At 39.0% G+C, this 21,912-nt stretch overlaps 2 protein-coding genes across 3 annotated transcripts; one reads left to right on the plus strand and one right to left on the minus strand.

The window, feature by feature from the left end:
- Positions 1-924: 924 nt before the first annotated feature.
- Positions 925-13,849, plus strand: calcoco2 (calcium binding and coiled-coil domain 2). 2 transcript variants are annotated; one of them, XM_034707722.1, is made up of 15 exons: positions 925-1,020; positions 1,490-1,655; positions 2,469-2,568; positions 4,353-4,513; positions 4,733-4,858; positions 4,953-5,078; positions 5,149-5,250; positions 5,945-6,054; positions 6,143-6,212; positions 8,199-8,363; positions 8,455-8,643; positions 8,795-8,911; positions 8,996-9,176; positions 9,791-9,816; positions 11,602-13,849. In XM_034707722.1, exons 2-15 carry the CDS (start codon positions 1,491-1,493, stop codon positions 11,764-11,766), a joined length of 1,803 nt encoding a protein of 600 aa, XP_034563613.1. In that variant the 5' UTR covers positions 925-1,020; position 1,490; the 3' UTR covers positions 11,767-13,849. The 2 variants fall into 2 exon arrangements, with proteins under 2 accessions (XP_034563613.1, XP_034563614.1); XM_034707723.1 differs by having other exon boundaries at positions 937-1,020; positions 11,605-13,116.
- A 3,489-nt stretch (positions 13,850-17,338) lies between these two features.
- snf8 (SNF8 subunit of ESCRT-II) lies at positions 17,339-21,901 on the minus strand. The gene is made up of 8 exons (XM_034707746.1): positions 21,603-21,901; positions 21,460-21,510; positions 19,515-19,653; positions 19,301-19,405; positions 19,128-19,200; positions 18,876-19,017; positions 18,688-18,762; positions 17,339-17,793 (listed from the first exon to the last, which is right to left on the minus strand). The coding sequence occupies exons 1-8, from the start codon at positions 21,651-21,653 to the stop codon at positions 17,656-17,658; spliced, it is 774 nt and encodes a 257-aa protein (XP_034563637.1). The 5' UTR covers positions 21,654-21,901; the 3' UTR covers positions 17,339-17,655.
- Between the last annotated feature and the right edge of the window lie 11 nt (positions 21,902-21,912).

The following is a 21,912-nucleotide window of genomic DNA, read 5'->3' on the forward strand; positions in this document are numbered from 1 at the left end:
ACCTCTGATGTATACCATCGAAGTGGGGCATTTTGAGTGAAAATTCCTTCATTTAAAAGAAAATGTCGATCACAACTTACCTTAAAGAGATACATTATACCATTGTGTCACTTTTTACTCATTATTTCAATAAAATAAAATGTTAAAAACAAAACAAATGTGTTTCAAATGTTATATATGAGCCAAGATAAATAATTAAATCTCTACGTTTACTACACTGACCTTTTTCAGGGAAGTCAAAGAGATAAGGGCTGCTGCAGTTTCTCATATTTAATTTAATTTCACAAAAGCGGTACAGTTTTCACATTTGCATAGTTGTAGTTTTTTGTAGTTTATATATCTGACCCCAAAAACTGTATTAGTGCACAGCAGTAAAGATTATAATCCCTATAATATCTTAATAAATAAAATTGTTTTAAATCACCCCACATTAAAGAGAAAAATAAGGAGAAGAGTGTGGCTCCCTCTTGTGTATATCACTGCAGAAGACAGAATTGTTAAAGAGTCGCCTACATTTCCCATGATGCAGCGGAACATGACACCTTCATGAAAATCAGAGGACAGACTTGAACGCACATAAAATCAGTAACGAATCTCACCTTGGTTATAGTTGTGTGTTGTATTGTTTTTAAGTATATGCCTGTACTTTACAGGATTACAGATTTCATAATCAGGAAGTAATGTGATCACATGAGGTATTTGTTTACCTTTTACAGAAATATTTTTATCCTGCATTAAATATTTGTTTTTGGACATTATTTATTTTTATACTGTTATTATTACACACCTGTCGTTTTTGAACCAGTTTTATTTGACTTTATGGTTTACATCTCCTGCATAATTAAAATAAAAGCTTTATGAATTTAAATGGTAGCTTTTGAAAAAGCCGGAAGTGCCGTGTCGCACTTGAACGCCTGGCAGTACAAATATCCGAGCAGCACTTGAACGCAGCACAGCGTCTGATTCCAGCAAGGGGAGCTGACTGCTGATCTCGCTGCTGTGTCAAGTGACAGCAAACATGTGAGTTTATTGACTTAACCTCAACATTTTAATGTTTCTAAAAGTTATAAACAAAGATTGTGGAATAAAAGAAGTAAAGGGAACTAAATTTTAACTTATATAATCTGTCGGGTGGGGTCTGGGACTTGATAAGTTTCGGTTTCTTTATGTAATTGTTATTATTTGGGGTAACTCTCATTATAAGTGTTTATAACAAGTTGTATGTCATTTCTTTGGTAAGGGAGTATTTTTAATATCAACTTTTAGCCTTTTAAGTGTTTTTAAAGTCAGCTGTGGATGCGTCATAGTTTGGGAGTAAATGAAACTCAGAATGCGTAAAAACATCCAAACATCATCATTAGGAAGTGTGAGTCTCTTAAAAACAACACTGCTGCTCTCTGTGAGGAAACAGATCAGCTGGTTGCACCTGCTGTCATCAGTCACACTCGTCAAATGTTGTTTCCTCATCAGTCTCATTACATTTACGCAGCATGGAGAGCCCTAACGAGGCGGCTGACGACGCACGACGCACCTTCTCCCAGGTGCTGTTCATGGACATCCCTCAGTCATACCCACCTTCAACCTCCATCACCTGCTGCTTCAACCTCACTGCCTCCTTCCAGCCAAACCCAAGGGACTGGGTTGGTGTTTTTAAGGTATGAAGGGGATCAATACTGTTGCCCTGAAGGACAAAACACATTTACAAAAGATGAAACTTTCACAAAGTTGGAGACAAATTTACATTTTGGAAAACAAAATTACAAAATCAAAACACTTTTACCAAGCGGTGAGACAATTTCACAAACGGCAGAACACTTTTACCATTTCTAAAACAAATTAACATTTATTTTTAACAGAAAGGGAATGTACCAAATACTGGAAGTGATCAGGGAGTGATGGAGTGAGGGGTCATTTAGTTTGTTTGGATGGAGAGAAATCAAACAGAGTGACGTTTGGTACTGGTACTCCGTTTGGTACTGGTACTCCGTTTGGTACTGGTACTCCGTTTGGTACCGGATCACTTCTGGTGTTTGGTACATTCCCTTTCTGTTAAAAATAAATGTAAATTAGTTTCAGGAATGGTAAAAGTGTTCCATTGTTTGTAAAATTGTCTTACCGCTTGTAAATGTATTTTTTTTTTATTTCGTAAATTTGTTTTCTTAAATGTGAATTTGTTTTCTTAAATGTGAATTTGTTTTCTGAAATGTAAATTAGTTTCAGGAATGGTAAAAGTGTTCCATCGTTTGTAAAATTGTCTCACCGCTTGTAAAGGTGTTTTTTTGATTTTGTAAATTTGTTTTCTTAAATGTAAATTAGTTTTGGCCTTTGTAAAAGTTTTTTTTGATTTTGTAATTTTGTTTTATAAAATGTAAAAATGTTTTCCAAAATGTAAATTTGTCTCCAACTCTGTAAAAGTGTAAAAATAAATCCTCATATGATTTTATAACATGGCCTACACTCTTGCACAGGTCGGGTGGAGCACTACAAAAGACTATCATACCTTCGTGTGGGTGGAGCCTTGCCTGGATGTGGTCGGGCAGCAGGTGACGAGGCAAGCTTTTTTCAAAGGTAAGAGAAACACTTTCACTTTTCTCCAGGTTGAAGTCCGCTCGTGTTTGTAGCGTACACACACACCCGGTCAGAGGTTTCCAGAAACTCAAAGTCTGATGTGTAAATAGTGGAAGCTTTATTTATGCCTCTGACTCTTCAATCTGTTTTTATGAGGTGATGTTACGCAAGGCCGATCCTCTGGCTCAGGGTTGTTTATAGAGACTCTCTGGGCCTTCGGATCTTCATATCTGGGGCGGTCGAGTCCTAGAGTTAGATACTGGTCCAACTAACATCTATTATTATAGTTTCTAGTGGATACATTTTCTCTGCATATTATTCAGACTACACTGCATTGATTCACCGATATATCAGCTCAGTATCTGTGGACTGAGACTGGCCTAGTGGCACATAGTTTCACCTACTGTTAATTTAAACACATCAGATTAATGATGGCTAGTTTGTGCTTTTGTTTGTTCATGGTTATTCTTTAATTATATGTCAGATTTGTATATTTTAATGCTTGAACAAATAAAAAAAGACATCTATTGTTAGATTGTTGTCTCACAGAGTTTGTGATTATTAAAGCAGCTAGAGAGGATTTCAAAGCAGCTGTTTGTTCATAAAAAGAATATTTTCCTGAGAAAAAAAGGTTGTTGTGTGTATGATTGAATTTGTGCAATGAAAGTGTAATGAAAGCCTGGATGACTTTTATGATGATCACTGATTTTGGACAGTGCTCCAGACAGAGGAAATTAAAGTTAACATCAGTATTAGAATCTGCTTGATTCTTATTTTTATATCTGAATCAGCATCAGATTGTTTTTTCTTAATCAGTGCATCCTTACTAGATTATCTTTCTGTGGCATTTAAGTGCTTTAAGGTATATCAACTTCTTGTGACGTGTTTCAGAAGATACCTTAACAACTCCTGCTTCCAGCTTCTAACATAAAAAGTTGCTATCTTCATTTTCTAACTATGATAGTATGAGAGGATATTGTGGACGGTTTTGTGGACATTTTTTGAAAGAAGTCGCTTTGGGATCTTGGAAATTTGATGAGTGTATTTAAAAATGTGAATTGACTTTTTTCTATATATGTATTTTTGGGCTTTTTACCTTTATTTCATAGGACAGCAGAAGAGAGACAGGAAATGTGGGGAGTAGAGAGACCTCTGTGACGAGGACTGTAGCCTCTGTATGTGGGGCGCTTAGACCGCTAGGCCACAAGCCCTGATGTGATTTGACATTTAAATTATTAATTTTGGGGCTTTTACACCTTTTTAAAAATGATTTATAGAGGAGAGGACAGCGGATAGTGTAGGAAACCAGGAGAGAGTTGGAGAGTGACATGTGGGAAGGAGGCCGCAGGCTATATTCGAGCCCCATGCCACCCACTACATGGGCGCGCAACTTATCCATTAGGCTAAGTCTGCGCCCATGAATTGACATTTAACGGATAAAGGATTCATTAGATGTAAAGTACAAATAATCATCATTTCAGTCAGTTATAAAAATGATCCTATTGTTTGGAATCTGAGATAAACACATGGTGCTTGTGCTGAAAGAAAGGAAGCGCTCAGTGAAGAAACACACCCCACAATGCCCCCTACATATAAATTTAGTACCCTACCCCATGGCTCCTGATGTCCCCCAAAGCCTGAGACAGAAAGGACAGATGGAGAGCGAGAGCCGGCACATCACTCATTCTTTTCTGTAAATTCAATCAATATAAAAACTGTACCATAAAGAATCAGCTGTGTGGAATGATTCATATGTTAACAAAGTGTTTGTTCCTCGTCTTCAGATTACTACCTGCCCAAAGATGAGATCGAGTTCTACCAGTTCTGTTACGTGGACAGTACTGGCCAAGTGCGAGGAGCCAGCACGCCGTTCTGTTTCAGAAACCCGGTGGAGGCGAGCCTGGAGAGCAGCCCAGAGGAAGACCTCCTGGTTATTACAACACAGGTATCAGATGTGCATAATAATAAATATGGGGGAAAAAGCCAGAGAGTGTGTGTTCGTGTTGTTGCTCTGTGATGGAGGGGAAATAATCACCTCATGAGAGAGTGTCTGAACTCATCCTGAGGTTACTGATTTCTATTTAAAGAGATGACACTGTTTATATCTAATCCTGAAGACTAAAGTAAACAGATTTTATTGACTTAATGTGTTTTTTGAACTCAGGAGCAGGTCGATCAGAGCGTACGGGAGAAAGCCGAGCTGCAGAGAGAGCTGGATCAGACCATGGCGGAAAATAAAACCTTAAAAAATGCTCTGCAGCAGGAACAGCAAGACGCCGCCAACCTGAAGGTCTGCTTCTCTCATTTAGAAACGCCCGAGTGAAGATGAACACCTTTAGATGCATGTTTAACCAGGGACTGAACTTTGATTAAATATCTAACAGGAGCAGAATGAAGAGAAAGAGAAAGAAAAGGACCGCCTGGTCAGAGAGCTGGATCACATGAAGGAGCAGAACGAGAACTTGAACAGCGTCGTGCAGCAGCAGCAGAAGGAAACAGAGCAGCTGAAGGTTTGTTCTCTAATCTGTGAGATCTTTAATCTGTGTCAGTGTGAAAGTTTAACTCTGATGTTTCCTCAAGGAGGAGGTGTTGACCCTGATGACCAAGCAGATGCAGCTACACAATGAAGCCGAGCAGACTAAACAGAGTCAAAGCTTGGATGAAGTATCCATTCAGAAAGAGGTGAGATCATTTCATCTACTTGTTCAACATAATTCTTACTAGAAATGTATTTTGTCACTTGTCTTGCATGGAGACATGAAGGCCTAGTTGTTGAGAGGTAATCTGATTGGATTAAAGACACTGGATTGGTTTAAATCTTGAAATCAGGTTGTTAAAAAGATAAAAAGTTAACAAACTCAGATTGGATCGAGTTATATAAATTGGTAATCTCAGTTTTTAACCCAATTAATCCTGCAGATTGTGTTCTTCAAAACTTAGAGTAAGATTGGGGTCATTTAGATTAAAATAAAATATAGCAGAGAGCTGTTTTCAGGCTGGATTAACCGAAGAAATATGAAAAAAACTTCATATCTGTCAAACAAAAACCATGATGTGCTAGAAAAAGTAGACTTAAAGATTTCCAAAACCAAATAATTTAGTCTCTATAAAATATTTCCTTGAATAGAATCAATAAAAACATGAAATATCCAATCACAATCTTTCAGTTTGTGTGGATTTCGGCGCCCTCTGTGAAGAAGTTTGTAGTATCCTGTCCCATTCAGCGCACTAGTAATCTAGATTTGATGATCTAGCCAACAACAAAAACTCCCGTGATCCCACGCTGCTTCAGATCCTCTTCAAACTACTTCTTCTTCTGTGTTTCAAAGCTCTGAAGAAATCTTAAAAAGTCTTTCTCGTGTTAATATATTTTCAGAAACACACTCAGGAGAAATACGACCGCGCTGTGCTGAAGATCAACCAGATGAAAGCGGAGCGTGAGGAGCTGAAGGAGAAGGTTGAGTCTCAAAGTACGGAGGTCACAACGTGAGTTTGTTACTCTTTTTAAAATCGATGTTCAGAACTTTTCACGTGATCTTTTCTGGACAATAACCGCTGCTTCTGTGAATTTCAGGCTGAACATCAAACTCAGAGAACAAGAGAGGGAGCTGTTAAAAATGAAAGACAGTATCCAGCTTCTTCAGGTAAAACCATTCTGCTGTTTAATGATTCCACCTCATGTAAGGAGCACTGCTTATTCATCTGACCTCTCTATTCAGCATGTAACACTCATGCTCAGTTTTCCCTCTGCAATACCTCCAAAAGTAGTAACTCCAACAGTGAGGCATAGAGACTTTGTAGTCGTGTATCGAGCCTCATCAGGGCGGTGGATTCAGGATTAGGTCACAGACGTCTTCAGCCTATCGACAAAAGATTTAAATCAAAAAGCTCCAGTCTCTAGCTTTTCTTAAGTCATAACCACAGAGTAAGGATTTCATAAGCTGTGCCATGTGCTGTCATGAGACCAAGTGTAAAATCTGGCTGATTAAATATAAGAATGTGCTCATGGATGGGTGGGGGTTTGTATCTCGTGCGGTCCTTAAAACTAACTGCTTACACTGGATGAAATCTTTGATGTGTTTTAAAAATATTAAGTATTTAGAGCAATGTTTGAGATCTTCTTCACATTTAATTTTTTTGTGAAAAATATAAGTTACAATCCCTGTTAAATCCAAATGCTAAATATAAATACAATTGTTAAATGTTAGGCAAGGCAAGGCAGCTTTATTTGTATAGCGCATTTCACACACGAGGGCAACTCAATGTGCTTTACATTAAAACATTAAAAGCATTGGAGACATTCAAACAAGCATACAAGAGCACAATTAAAATTACAAATATAATAAAACAGAAAAGAAAAGGAAAATTAGAATATATTAAAAATTACATTAAAATTTTAATTTAAAGTGGGTTAAAATAAGCTAAGATAGGAAGGCAGTGGCAAATAAAAAAGTCTGAGTCTTTGATTTAAAAGAGGTGAGAGTTGGAGCAGACCTGCAGCTTTCAGGGAGTGTGTTCCAGATATGTGGAGCATAATGACTGAACGCTGCTTCACCATGTTTCATTCTGACTCTAGGGACTGAAAGCAGACCAGTACCTGATGACCTCAGAGGTCGAGGTGGTTCATACAGTAGTAGCAGATCAGCCTAAACCATTCAGGTCTTTATAAACCATCAGCAGGATTTTAAAGTCTATTCTCTGACAGACAGGAAGCCAGTGTAGAGATCTAAGAACTGGAGTGATGTGGTCTACGTTCTTGATCCTTGTTAGGACTCGAGCAGCAGCATTCTGTATGAGCTGCAGCCGTCTGATGGACTTTTTAGGGAGTCCTGTAAAGACCCCGTTACAGTAGTCTAGTCTGCTAAAGATAAATGCATGGATGAGTTTTTCTGCATCCTGCTGAGACATGAGTCCTTTAATCCTTGACATATTCTTAAATATATTATAAATATTAAATATAAATCTAATTGTTAAATGTGAAATATCAATGTCAAATGGTAAATCTTAATGTTGATTGTTAAATCTGAATGTTAAATGTTGCTCTGCAATCATAAATATTTAGTTAATATGCAAATTCACACTGCCGCCTAGCGGAAATACCAAAATAAAAGCCCCATAGACTATGGTTAGGATATCTGTATCACTTTATGAAGCTTTTATTTTGGTACTAATGGCGCCCAAAATAAATACAAACTGCCGCCCACAGAAGTACCAAGTAATTAAAGGAGATTTAATTTAAGATGATTTTAATAATATAATAATAATTTTATTTGTAGAGCACCTTTCAAAACCAGGTTACAAAGTGCTTTACATGGGCAGCAAAATAGATCATAAAAACACACAAGTCAAGATAAAGAAATAAAACATATTTTAAAAGACAAAAAATTCCCCTAAAAGAACTCTAAAGGAATAAAATTATTTTAAAATATATTTCTTAAGATGGTTAAAATAAAATAAAGTAAAATAAAATTCAGATTAAATCCGGGAAGGCTCTGCGATTTTGTCACAATTTTGTTTTTATGAACCCGATTAAACCTGGAAGTATCCCCGGATTTAACATTTTCAAGAGAAACCTGGTGAAGATTGTGCATGATCATGAACTGACATCATAAAATGCGTACCTGTTACAGGTGGATCTTCAGAGCAGTGAGAAAGAGAAGGAGCATCTCTCTGTGGAGCTGCAGAAGCTGCAAACTCACTCCCACAACGTGGACGGCCTGACGAGAGAGAACCAGGAGTTAACCAGGAGACTGTCACATCTGGAGACCCTGAACTGTTCAGATGACAAACTCAGGGTAGGAGTCCACTTCATTTTTATACATCACAAGGGATGATGTTTAATTTGTGTCCTCTGTGCTAACTGGGAAATGCTATGTCACCTTAAAGGCAGAGTATGAGACTCTTGCTGGGAAGCTACGGGACGCTCAGGCGAAGCTAGCGGCTGAGAAGGAAGAGTCCAAATCTGCAAAGAGACAGGCAGAGTTTCTGGACCGAGAGCTGCAGGACACCAAGGAGCAGCTGACAAAAGTGATGCGTTTACATGACAAGGCTCAGCGGACGACTGGCAAACAAGAGGTAAAGACAAGCATCAGACAAACCCAGACCTTGTGCATTTTCAGGGACTATTTTAAGTGGCGGATGAATCTATATTTGTTGTTTCAATGTGTTTTAAAAAAGAGGTTTTGTTAGTGCTTCTAATCTTTTGTATTTCTACATTATTGTCCAGCTGAATCTCAGTGAGGCGCATGAACTCCTCGCTGATAAGGAAAGCATCATCGAGGAGAAGGAAGACATGATCCGGCTCGAGAGACATGAGAAAGAAGAGCTGGTCAGAGAAAACCAGGTACAGAAATGAACGCTGCTTAAGTTCAGAAAGTCTCACCGTGAGTTCAGAGACGTGTTTGTTGAACTGTGTCTCCTCCGTTAGAGTCTCAACAGAGACATCGAGGGGCTCCGCAGACTTAACGCTGACCTCCAAGCAGCTTCCTCTGTCAACCTACCGCACATTGAGCCTGACTCTGCACCCCTACCCCGCTCTGATTCAAACACACCTGAGTGGCAACAGCTGGAGATACCTGAGCAAGAGGAGCAGCTGTGTGAGACCATAGGTGAGCAGAACGCTCTCTGACAGGAGCAGAGAGGGAGTTTTAGTCCCCATTTTCAAAACATAAAGGATGCATCCAATCAATATAATGTCCTCTCTGATTAAAACTAGATTATTTTCCTGATGTTGCACAAAAAAAGTGAATTTTCTCACCTGAATGTTTTGATATATGAGACTTCAGACACCTGTTCCCTCTTTCTTGATAAAATATTTTAACTTCTGCAATGACACACAGGTTTAGACATTCATCTTGGCAAAATGATGACATATGAGAGACAGCAGTTTTTAAAGTATTCTTTAAAGATGTAGTTTTTATCTAAACCTCAAATCTTTATTGGCATTTTTTAGAAGTAGGTTGCTGCAGTGAACTTTTTGATTTCTTTATGATCACTTTAATTAGTTTCTCTAAGTTTTGAAGTATTCATTTGATAGATCCCCCCAAAAATATGCACACATCTCTAGTCGTTTGTTTCCATCATAGATTCTCCAGAAAACATTCATAATGCAACAGAAACATCCAAATTATGATGCTATTTCTGCAAAAAATGTGTCCCATGATTGAGGACTTCATCCATATCTTTAATTCCTTCATGCTAACCCATGTCCCTTTTTCTGCAGAGGGCATAGCAGACCCAGAAGAAGAGGTGAGTCAAATATTTCCTGTTATCATAGTTCCTCACACACTCATTCATGCAGACGGGCAGTGCAATGCTAAGATTATATCACAAGGCCAGGAAATAAAAAAGTCTTGCCTTGGCATGCTGACAGACAAGACAGACAAGTTCTGTGTGGAAACATCTAATACCTTTAAGTTGTGTGCCAGCCAGTCGCCTTTGTTCTGAGGTAGACGCCCCGTTCACACAGGCTCTGCACTCCTGGAAGTTTGCAGAAATTCTCAGAATGGGCAGCATGTGTGAACACAAACGGACACATTTTTTTCACCCTGATTTTATCAGAACTCTTTCCTGGCGGCCCAAGGGTCAAATTTCTGAAGAAGTTTAGGGCCCAAGCTGCGAGTGAGTAAGTAGGGTGGGTGAATGAAGCTGCTTCTGTTGACCAGCGTATTCTTTCCACCTCTTTGGTTGATACCATGAATTAAGGATGTCAACAATTAATCAAGTATCAATTAATTGATTGTTAAGAACTTACTCAAACACATTTTCTATCACGTGGAACAAACTCCATGTGGTCTCATATTTGGTTCAGCTATCAGGGAGGTGTTTGAAGTTTAAAGCATGTTTGGATGTGAATCAGCTGACTGAAGGTGTTGGCGCTCAGCTGGGGGCTGCAGCTGAGTGACAGGTCTCCACGAGCGCTTTTTTTCTCCAACGCCAGACTGATTATGACCCGGTTGCGCTCCCGGCTAACACCTGACCACGTTCACATGCTTATTTTACTCAATAAGAACGAGGAGACAGAAAACTGGACTCTGTGAGTCTGAAATATGTTTCTGTTCAGTTCCCTTGTTGAAGTCTGAGCCTTCACTTTTATGACTGTATGTCCGCAGAGATTATGAGCCTGCTCCTCACGTTGATATTCAATGTGTTTAACATTTTGAACACCTCAATATGATCCGTAGATATTCAATACCGTCAGTTATATACACTGTGTCATGAAGGAACATTTGATTCAGGGGAAAAAACGCATTTGGCATTGTTTCTGACTTGGAAAACGTTTAATTGATCGTTAACATTTCCAAAGATCGAACATGGAAAATACTTGAAATTTGCATCCCTACTGTGAATGCAAACCATAACACATGGCATTGATATAAAGACAAGAAGCTGTCCCCACGGTGTCAGACTTTGCTTCATCAGCTATCCTGGATATGAACATTATGATCACCACAGTGTCCTTTTTACATCGAGTCCTGAAACCCTCCCTCTTATCATCCAGGGAAATCTATGCTGTGAAGAACATGTGTGAATAAGTAACTTAGGGAAACTTCCAGAGCAGGGTGTCCTGACATTTACTCACAGATTCCCTGAAGAGGTCTTCAGATATCCCCAAAAATCAGAGCAAAATTAAGAGAAAATCTCATTTGTTCTTGCAGAAAACAGTCAAACAGAAGCTGAAGCCGTTTGGAGTCTGGGGAGATACGTGGGATATATAAATATGAAATGCTTGAGACTGTTTTTGCCTGATTGATCTGCTGCTAGTGCATCGATATGTCCTGCAGCAGACCACAAATCGCTTTAATGGGAGGTTGAAATTCTTCTAAATCAAAGCTACACATTCCTGACTCTAGGAATAAATTCGAAGCTGCTTGAAAGTGTCGAAATCTCCCCCAGAGATGAGCCCCCAAACCCTCTCTCCCCCCAGAGTGACTCGTCTGTTTACAGTTTATTTTTACAGCTGACCTAAAACATAATCCACTCCTGGTTCTGTTACCTCGTCTAACTTTCTCTCTCTCTATTTCTGTTCCTCAGCAGTCGCTGGTGTGTCGACACTGCCAGGAGAGATTCCCTGGAATAACCCCAGAGGAACTGGAGCAGCACGAGCAGTGTCACAGAGTTTGTCCGTTCTGCACGATGATCTGTGACAACATGGAGCAGTCTGTGTTTGAGGATCACGTCTACGGTCACGAGCTGTGAGGGGGGAAAAACACGGGGTCAGACGCGGCCTGCTGGGTGACGTGTACATGTCAGGAAGGAAAATATTGTCTTACATGCTCATACTTTTTGTTTTACATAATCTTTACATGACTTATGAACACTTTCCAAAGCATACTGAAGCTTCTGTTCAGTCTTTACCTTCAACACAGCCGTCAGAGTCCGCTAGGGGTCCAGTGTGCGGGAAGACTCAGCTGGCAGAGACCTGAAACCATCCAGGGTTACGCAATCCATCACAGTGAACATGATGTCCTCGTTTATTTTGGTCTCATGTTATCATACCATTGAACGGGATTACATTTGATTTGTTTTAGAAGGTCTCAGGCGGATGAACACATAACTGAGATGGTATCATTTGACGTGTTTACATTCTTGAACCCAGGGCTTTAAGCGGAAAGAGAACAAGTGCTAGTACTCCTTAAATGAGGAGTGTCGTGCTCTAAATTTCTACAAGAAGATAAGATAAGGTAATGCTGATTTCCACAGCATCACAGCGCTCCTGTCTAATCATTATCCTCGTTTATCCAGCTCTGTAGAGACTTGCTGACGAAAACAAACAAGTGAGCATCATGTAACGCCTGCAGAAGGATGTGAGCATCACTTATAGCGCCATGGAGAATGCATTTTAGATGCTGTTATGAATCGCCAACATGGAGAAGACAGTTAAAGGTACTGGTCCCCTAAGGGATCTTGCTTGTACCTCAATAAGAGACCTTTAGTGTTCAAAAAGAGGCTGAAGTTTTCAGTATCCTAAAGTCTGCAGTCACATTCAAATATCAGCGAGTTTTTCTTTATTCTGTCACACTCTTTGTTTACTAAATGGCCGGCAGCAGTTTACTTCCTCATATCTCCCTCACACATGGAAGTCAAATGAACATTCAAGTAGTTGATTCTTGTCTGTGACACGTTGTGGCCTGAAAGAAGTCAGGTTGAGCAGAGCCTTTAGTTTTGAAAAAAGACGGATTTTGATTGCAGTTTTGAGTTTACTTGAAAGGTTCAGATCGTCACACACTGCGTCTGCCCAGGCAGAGAACACCCCCCCACATCCGAAATGCTACATCCCTCTGTCCTCCCTGACAAAGTAAAGTTAAATCAGTGAAACAATGAAGACTCTAACCTCAGTCGATCATGAGCAAAAACAGCACATCAGGCATCACCAAAACCTTAACCAGTTATATCACAATGTGCACAAAAACATCACACTGGTGGCGTCCCTAGTTACTGGCATTACCTGTGGACAGACCATAGACTGTATAAATAATGGATGTAGTGTCCGTGACATCACCCATGTGTTCCTGAGTGCTGTTTTGAAGCCGGTCAGCTTCATATGAATGGGTGTGTATGTGGTTTCTGCTATTTATACAGTCTATGGGTTTCTGGTGTTTCTGCAGCCAGCCTCTAGTGGATGCTCGATGAACTGCAGTTTTTAGCACTTGTGCATGGGCTTCATATTTTGAGACTGGAAGTTGCCGCTTGGGACAGACAGACACATGCAAGGGTACGAACACTTGATCCCCTGCCCCTCGCTGAGACAACAAACAAGATAATGAATCAGAGTGGATTCTGAGCGTCAGCTGCTGCCTGGATATTTTAGACACAATTCATTCAGTGCTAAAAAAAGGACTAATGTTACCGAGCCTTACATATTAGCCTCTTAGAGCCTTTGAACAAACGTTCATTACAATGACGGCCTGTAAAAACAGGAGGCGGAATATCGAAACCTTTGGTATGCTTTGGAAACTAACAGCTGCGAGGTAAACAGGATTTGTAATTAATGTAGTTAAAGAAGTTCTAACGATGTTACGGCCCTCTGGTTGATTTAATTATAAGTTAGACTCACTTTAATTGTGTAAAACCTACATTTGATTCACAGAGTGGCCTTACATTAAAAAATATCCACTGTAACCAAACAAGCCAATCAAAATGTTTGTTTACCTGATTTTCTGATGATTAAATGTTGTATATGAGGAGATATGTTGTTGATCAAGTGAGTAGTGAGATTGTTCAAGTTATCTGAATGAATCAGTGTAAAAGTGATTGTGGTAAATAAACAGAAAAACTGAGACTGTGGAAGTCTGTTTTTTTTTTTAAACTCCTGTGGGGAACTTTCAGGTTAGGTCCATTTCGACCACCAAGAGTTCCGGGGTCTTTTAAGCCTCAAGAACTACTTTCCCCTGAACTAAAAGGTTCCTGTGCCCCCATTGTTGTCTGCGTTTTTACTGCGAGCTGAAGTCCTGGGTAGATTGTGCAAATCAGGTAGGTGACGTATGGAGAAAAAAAAAAAAGTAATGCACTACACCACCAGACCAGTAGAGGGCAGTAAAACAAAGAGGAATGCCATTCATCCCAGATGACACCATAGAAGCAGACGGACAGGCAGGTATCATTCTGAGCAACACAACAGTTAGCCTGTTAGCATGAAGAGACTCAGCTGGTGCTGTTTTAGATGGTGCTATATTTCATCACAGATGGATTCACTGAATCAACACGTGAGAGGAGATAAGCGCGAGTAGCAAAGACGTTTCAACACGGCTTCAAAATCCTTTAGAACTCAAAAAGCCGTGGCAAAGATCGGCCGGTGTTTTGGTTTAAACAGCGACCCTGTTAACTGAGAGAAGACTACTGTTACAAGCTGCTAAATCAAGAGAATCACAGCTTCTTCTTTTGAAAAGTACACACACATACAAAAAATATAGAACAAATAAAAACGAATGAAAGAAAGAGAAATCAAGTGAATCACAGATGGAATAAACAATTACTGTGAATGTTTTTTGGAAAAATTGAAAAAAAAAAGTGAAAAAAAATTTTTAAGAAAAAAATTTTAATCTTTTGTTTCGAAAAAAGAAATTTGAAAAAAAAATGTTGACGAGAAAAATTTGACAAAAAAAAAATTTGAAAAAAAATTTAGAATTTTTTTTTTTTTTTTTTTTTTTAATTTAGAACAAAAATTTGGAAATTTTTTTTTAAGAAAAATAAATTTGGAAAAATAAAAATTGGAAAAAAAATTGACAAAAAGAAATTAACAAAAAAGTTGACCCGGAGCCTGTCGGAAAGTTAAATTTCCTCATATTTGAAATTGTGCTCCAAAAGCAGAAAAACATGAAAAAAGTAAAATTTTGCTCCTGCGGTTTAAAACATGGAAAAAGCAATGAATGAATCAACATGTGCGAGGAAATAAGCGCGAGTAGCAAAGACGTTTCAACACGGCTTTAAAATCCTTTTGAACTCAAAAAGCCGTGGCAGAGATCGGCCGGTGTTTTGGTTTAAACTGCGACCCTGTTAACTGGAGACTCTCAGCCGGATGCATCCCTCATAAACGTCTTCAGACGATCATTAAATATCTGATGAGGATATGTTGAAATCTTAATAAAAACTAAACTAGTTTGCATTCCCAGGAACTCCCTCTGTGTTTCAACAGCTGTGTAAACTCCACAAACACTGACACGTTCAGCTGAAGGTCTCCAGTTTACAGGGTCACTTTTAAAACCGGAACACCGGGAGAGACGGATTTACGGTGGGCTGAGAGAAGACTACTGTTACAAGCTGCTAAATCAAGAGAATCACAGCTTCTTCTTTTGAAAAGTACACACACATACAAAAAAGATAGAACAAATAAAAACTAATGAAAGAAAGAGAAATCAAGAGAATCACAGATGGAAAAAACAATGACTGTGAATGTTTTTTGGAAAAATTGAAAAAAAGAAATTTGAAAAAAAAAATTGAAATAAAATTTAAAGAAAAAAATTAGAATCTTTTGTTTTGAAAAAAAAATTTGTTGAAAAAAAAAAATCGACAAAAAAAATTTGGAAAAAAAAATTTGGAAGAACATTTTTTTGGAAAAAAAAAAATTTGGAAAAAAAAAATTTGACAAAAAGAATTGGCAAAAAAGTTGACCCGGAGCCTGTCGGCAAGTTAAATTTTTCCTCATATTTGAAATTGTGCTCCAAAAGCAGAAAAACATGAAAAATAGTCAAATTTTGCTCCTGCGATTGAAAACATGGAAAAAGCAATGAATGAATCAACACGTGAGAGGAGATAAGAGCGAGTAGCAAAGACGTTTCAACACGGCTTTAAAATCCTTTTGAACTCAAAAAGCCGTGGCAGAGATCGGCCGGTGTTTTGGTATAAACCGCGACCCTGTTAACTGGAGACTCTCAGCCGGATGCATCCCTCATTAGACCATCATTAAATATCTGATGAGGATATTTTGAAATCTTAATAAAAACTAAACTAGTTTGCATTCCCAGGAACTCCCTCTGTGTTTCAACAGCTGTGTAAACTCCACAAACACTGACAAGTTCAGCTGAAGGTCTCCAGTTTACAGGGTCACTTTTAAAACCGGAACACCGGGAGAGACGCATTCACGGTGGGCTGAGAGAAGACTACTGTTACAAGCTGCTAAATCAAGAGAATCACAGCTTCTTCTTTTGAAAAGTACACACACATACAAAAAAGATAGAACAAATAAAAACTAATGAAAGGAAGAGAAATCAAGTGAATCACAGATGGAAAAAACAATGACTGTGAATAGTTTTTGGAAAATTTTGAAACAAAAAAATGTTTGAAAAATTTTTTTTTTGAAAAAACATTTTGACGAAAAAAACATTTGACAAAAAAAAAAATTGACAAAAAAAAACTGAAAAAAAAAAAATTTGACGAAAAATTTTGAAAAAAAGAGAGTTTTAAAAATTAAATTTAAATTTTTTTTTTTTTGAAAAAATAAAATTTGACAAAAAAAATTGACAATAAAGTTGACCCGGAGCCTGTCGAAAAAATAAATTTTCCCCAAATTTGAAATTGTGCTCCAAAAGTATAGAAAACTTGAAAAAGAGTGAAAATTTTGCACCTGCGGTTAAAAACATGGAAAAAGCAATGAATGAATCAACACGTGAGAGGAGATAAGCGTGAGTAGCAAAGACGTTTCAACACGCCTTTAAAATCCGTTTGAACTCAAAAAGCCGTGGCAGAGATCAGCCGGTGTTTTGGTTTAAACAGCGACCCTGTTAACCGCAACACCGGGAGGAGAGACGCATTCACGGTGGGCTGAGAGAAGACTACTGTTACAAGCTCCTAAATCAAGAGAATCGCAGCTTCTTCTTTTGAAAGGTACACACACATACAAAAAAGATAGAACAAATAAAAACTAATGAAAGAAAGAGGAATCAAGAGAATCACAGATGTGTGTGATGGTATTGTGGACGGAGGGTGGAATAAAAACACTGAGGTTAATCTTCCAATCAGACACGTTCAGCATTGCAGGCCCTGCCCCCCCCCCCCCCTTTGAAAAGTACTACCCCCCTAGCAGGGACTTTTTAGGGGGGAGATTACCTACCCCTGTACTAAATTTAGACCCTGGTTCCACCGGTCAAAATGCACGTAGTTCAGGGGTAAAGTCCCTCCGGTCCAAAAAAGCCTTTTGTGTTGATTTTGGCGACCCCTGTGGTCAAAGTGGGGACTACCCTCCTACCAACTTACCTGTTATCTCACTGATCAATCAATCTTGCTGCTTTTGTAGAACATAAAGATGTAGCCAAAATCAGTAAAAAAAAAAACCTCCTTACAGTAGCTTTAAATTTATTTATACAAGAAAAACTTAAAACCACATCATCTGTACATTAAGAGTAAACCATAACACCCACAAAGCGTGACACCAGGCGGACAACACTGAACTCCAGTGTTGTGAAAATCAAGCCGCTCTCTGTGACTCGTTATGTAAATGTCACTGAGGAGCCGATGAGGAAACTTTCCCCTCTGTGTGTCCAGAAAATGATCTCAGAGGAGAACCACCCGCAGTGAACCAGCCGGCCCCATCACGAGTCACCACCAGGCACATTTTGTTTACCAACAAGTCTCTAAAGGTGCCCGCCTTTCTCAGGGAGTCATCTGATTGGCTTCCTCGGGTGTGACATCACGGGAGGTGATCTCGGAGAAGAGAGCGGGCAGCCAGTACTGAGGTTCTCCAGCTGCCTGAGAGTCCAGCCAGGCCAGGCCTTCTTTCAGGAGGTGATCCTGGAGGAGGAGGAAGAGAGACGCATGTTTAGGAGTGCCAGAGATCTGCAAAGGCTGTAACGGTTAGAGCTCCCCCTAGTGGCTGGCTGCAGTATTGGTCACAAAGCTCACCTCCTCTGTGTTAGTTTGTCTGTATCATGCTGTCTGCTTCAAACTGACACAAGAGTCTAATCTTAAATATCTTTGGCAGTTTTTGCGCCTGTTCCAGAGGTATTTTGGCTTCTTTTTGTTCAGTAGGAGGAGGTGGAGGTGTCATCCATCTTTATGTGGAGTAAATAGTTTCTGCAGGTTTGTTAACTTTATTATGAGACCTTTGAAAACCTGTTTACAACCTTTTTAAAATCAATTAAAGTCAAGTGTAGTGACAAATATAAGACTAAAAATTGTTAATTATTATAAGCTTTTAATTATTTCTCTTTTTAAGTACTTCCCTGCAGAAAGTCACAATAATCCAGAGGCTAGAATCAATCTTTTTTAATCATAAGAATGATAAAAACAACAAACTTAAAGCTTTCAGTGTCCTTGATATATGTGACGTAAAATCAAAACCTCTTGATGAATCAAGCTTCATAAAAATGCAGCAATTTTATAATTTTATTCAAGAGCATGAAAGCAGATCATATTTGGCATTAATGCATGTTATTTTATGAAGTTTGAGTCAATAATAATCAACTGAAAATGATGGATTTTCAAAGTAAAGCTTGTCCTTTAAGCTGCGATGAGCTTCCCTCGCTATCAGAACTCTCAGAGCATAAATGCCGGACAATCTCAGGTTGACTTTACAGGTGTGTTCATTCCCCTGACAGCCCACAATCAGGCACTAAAACATTACATAACTTCCTGTAGATAGCAGAAACTCAAACTGACATCTATATCAACCTTATGTTCACTTACCAGGACCTGACACGCCCGTTCCCTCTCCCACTTCAGACTGTCTTTGATCTCGCTCACGGTGACGTAGCCCTTTTTCTACAAACAGACAGATATGATCGTTCATTTTGGAATAACAGGCCTTTTTAAGCTTTCAAACACACAGAAGGTCTTTGTGAGTGTTTAATCGACACTGCAGGGCTTCGTCTCACCTCAGCCAGCTGCAGAACGACGGTGTGGTCCATGTTGAGCTCTGCAGGAACCGACTGAACCAAGTAAGACCCTCCAACAGGAATCATCCCGAAGCCGTTCCCCATCACCTTCAGTTTCTTTATGGCTCTCACCAAGTCGTCTCTGAGAAGCAAGTAATATATTATCTTTATTTAAGAGAACTTAGGAGTGAAAGACGGGCATTAAAAGAGGATGATTGACAGTTGGATAATAAAATATTTAAATACACTTACTGGCTCACATCCTGGGCGTATTTACCTCGTCCTTTCAGCACTCTCTGGTGAAGTTCATCCAAAGTTATGAGCCCTTAAAGAAAACGCACACATCAGCATTTAAAAGTAGGCCACATTTATAATCACACAAACGTTCCTGATCAATGATTTAATGATTATCACTTCAAACAAACCTCCATTTCTGTGTTTCAGCGCCAGGCACACTTCAATAATCTGCACACCCAGCTCATAATAGAAATCTCCAACGCCGAGCATCTCTGACCAGAAACCTTTACCAGCTGTGAGAAACAATGAGGTCACACATGTTAACTTATATTAAACTCCAGAGCACATGATATGTAACATACTGTGTGTGTTCAAAAGACTGTAGATTCAAATGTTGCTCACAGGCCAGAGGGTCGACTCCGATGGTGGCACACATCTCCTGAAACTGAACCCTGAACTGAGAGCTCTTTCGGATTTCCTGTTTGTGTTTGCTGGCGAACTCCTCCAGGTTGGATTTGAAGGTTTCTAACTGCTTCGACATCTTGGAGTGAAAAAGAGACAGAAGAGAGGAAGATTCATCAACAATACAGGGCAGGAGGGTTTTTATTGAAGGAAATAATAATAATAACAACAAAACAACAAAGTGCTTCACAAAAACAATAAAAAAAGAGGAGGTTAAACCAGGGACCAGGGATTAAACTCATTTCAGTTCAGGGGCAACATACAGCCCAAGTTGATCTGAAGTGGGCCGGACCAGTAAAATCACAACATAACCTATAAATAACGACAACTCAAAATTTTCCCTTTGTTTTAGTGCAAAAAAGTACAAGTACATTCTGAAAATGTTCACATTTGATGAACCATCTTTCTACAAACACAGCGGTTGAATTATGCAAACAGAGAGTAATCTATTTTCTCACTTTGAGTAAAAAAGTCCTGGTAAAAAAAAAAGCGCTGTTCAGGTGCGCTCCCTCAGCGCTATGATTTTATGCAACCCCCAGAGGACAAATTTGAAATAGTAGTTACTTTTATTGAAAAATTGCAGTTAATGTCTTCTCTGTCATTTTTTCACTTTGCAAAGTCGTTCCGCGGGCCGGATTGGAACCTCTGGTGGGCCAGTTTTGGCCCACGGGCCGCATGTTTGACACCCCTGGGTTAAATGTTAAAAATTAGAATAAATTCACAAAATAAAATCTTTTCTATAAAAGGTGTGTCTTGAGTAGAATTAGAGACTGACTCTGCAAGTCTGATTTCCTCTGGCAGGCTACCCCACAGTTGGTGGGCTCTTACAGGACAGGCCCTGTTGCCTTTAGTTTTCAGTCTACACCTTGGCAGCAAGCAGAGCACTGCCAGAGGATCTCAGACTGCGTCCTGGTTCATTGGGGGTTAAAAGCTCAGATATATTGAGGGGCGAGTTCATGTTGTGCTGATTAAAATTATCTTAAAATCAATCGGAAAAACAACAGGTGGAGGGATGCTAAACTTGGCGTGATGTGGAACATTTTTTAGTTCTAGTAAAAAGCCAAGCTGCTGCGTTTTGAACTGTCTGGAGGCGTTGGATGGATTTCTGGTTAAGACAGGAGTATAGTGAGTTGCAGTAGTCAAGGCGGGAGGAAATAAAAGCATGAATGAGTTTTTCTAAGTCTTTTGATGAAATAATGGACTCTACCTTTGAAATATTTCTGAGCTGATAAAAACACGACGGGACAACTTTCTTTATTTGTGGCTCAAAACAAGAGTCCTGCTCAAAAATGACTCCAAGTGTTTTTCTTATGTATCTAGATTTTCAATGATCAGGGTTATTTTGCTACTGGACCACTTAAAATAATTTTGGATTTATTGTCATTAAGTTGAAGAAAGTTGTCTGCAATCAATGATTTTATTTCTGCAAGACACTTGTGAAGGATTGTGATGTCTGACCGGTCACCAGCTCTGATGGGGAGGTAAAGTTGTGCATTATCAGCATAAGGCATGGAGGCTTTTAAAACATATTCCTGCTGCACATTTTTTAAATGGACACAGACACTGAATAAACAATATTTACCTTTTACTAACCACATTTTAATCTATTTTTTTAATTTAAGAAGGGTTGTTTTGATCACAGAATTTTTAAAATATTTAGCACATTTTAAAAAACTGTATGTTATAGTGTCCCTCATCCTCTTCTGTACTATTTCCATTAATGTATGGACACTAACCTGTTTAAAGCTATTTCTCACACTGACTAAAGTTGCATTTATTAATGCAAACCTTCATATTTGATGGTAAATCTTCAATCATAAAGTCCTCATAGTGTGTTTGTTGTTGTCTGAAAACACACAGTGAATCTGTTGACATCATAACTTACTTGGACAATCTGGTCCTCTGCAAGAACATTCCCTCTCTCTTTATATTTGGCCTAAAAAGAAAGGTAATAAAATGTTAAGGAGCTTCAACAGGATAAGAAGTCAATGTGAACACACATTTATTGAAGTCCGGACTTTAACTCACCTCTGCCAGCTTCTTTTTGGCGATAGCTCCAGCTCCTACACCTCTCCTCATCGTGTTTATCTCAGGAACAAATCTCAGTTAAATAAGGACGTACTCCTCTACGTTAGCTCTTAGATGATATGTAAGAGGTGATTAAATCCAAAAGAACTCTAAAGTGCTGTCTCAGGCAGAAGCAGGACGGTTAAAGTGATATTTGATGCTACTTTGGCAGAACTGTTTCCATTTTAAGTGACAGGAAGTACAGCAGTTCCGGGTTGGTAACGTCACCTGTTTGCCTCACACTGCCCCCTGGTGGCTCGGAGAATATCTC

The sequence above is a fragment of the Notolabrus celidotus genome, chromosome 18, assembly GCF_009762535.1.
Source record: "Notolabrus celidotus isolate fNotCel1 chromosome 18, fNotCel1.pri, whole genome shotgun sequence".
NCBI classification, from domain to species: domain Eukaryota; kingdom Metazoa; phylum Chordata; class Actinopteri; order Labriformes; family Labridae; genus Notolabrus; species Notolabrus celidotus.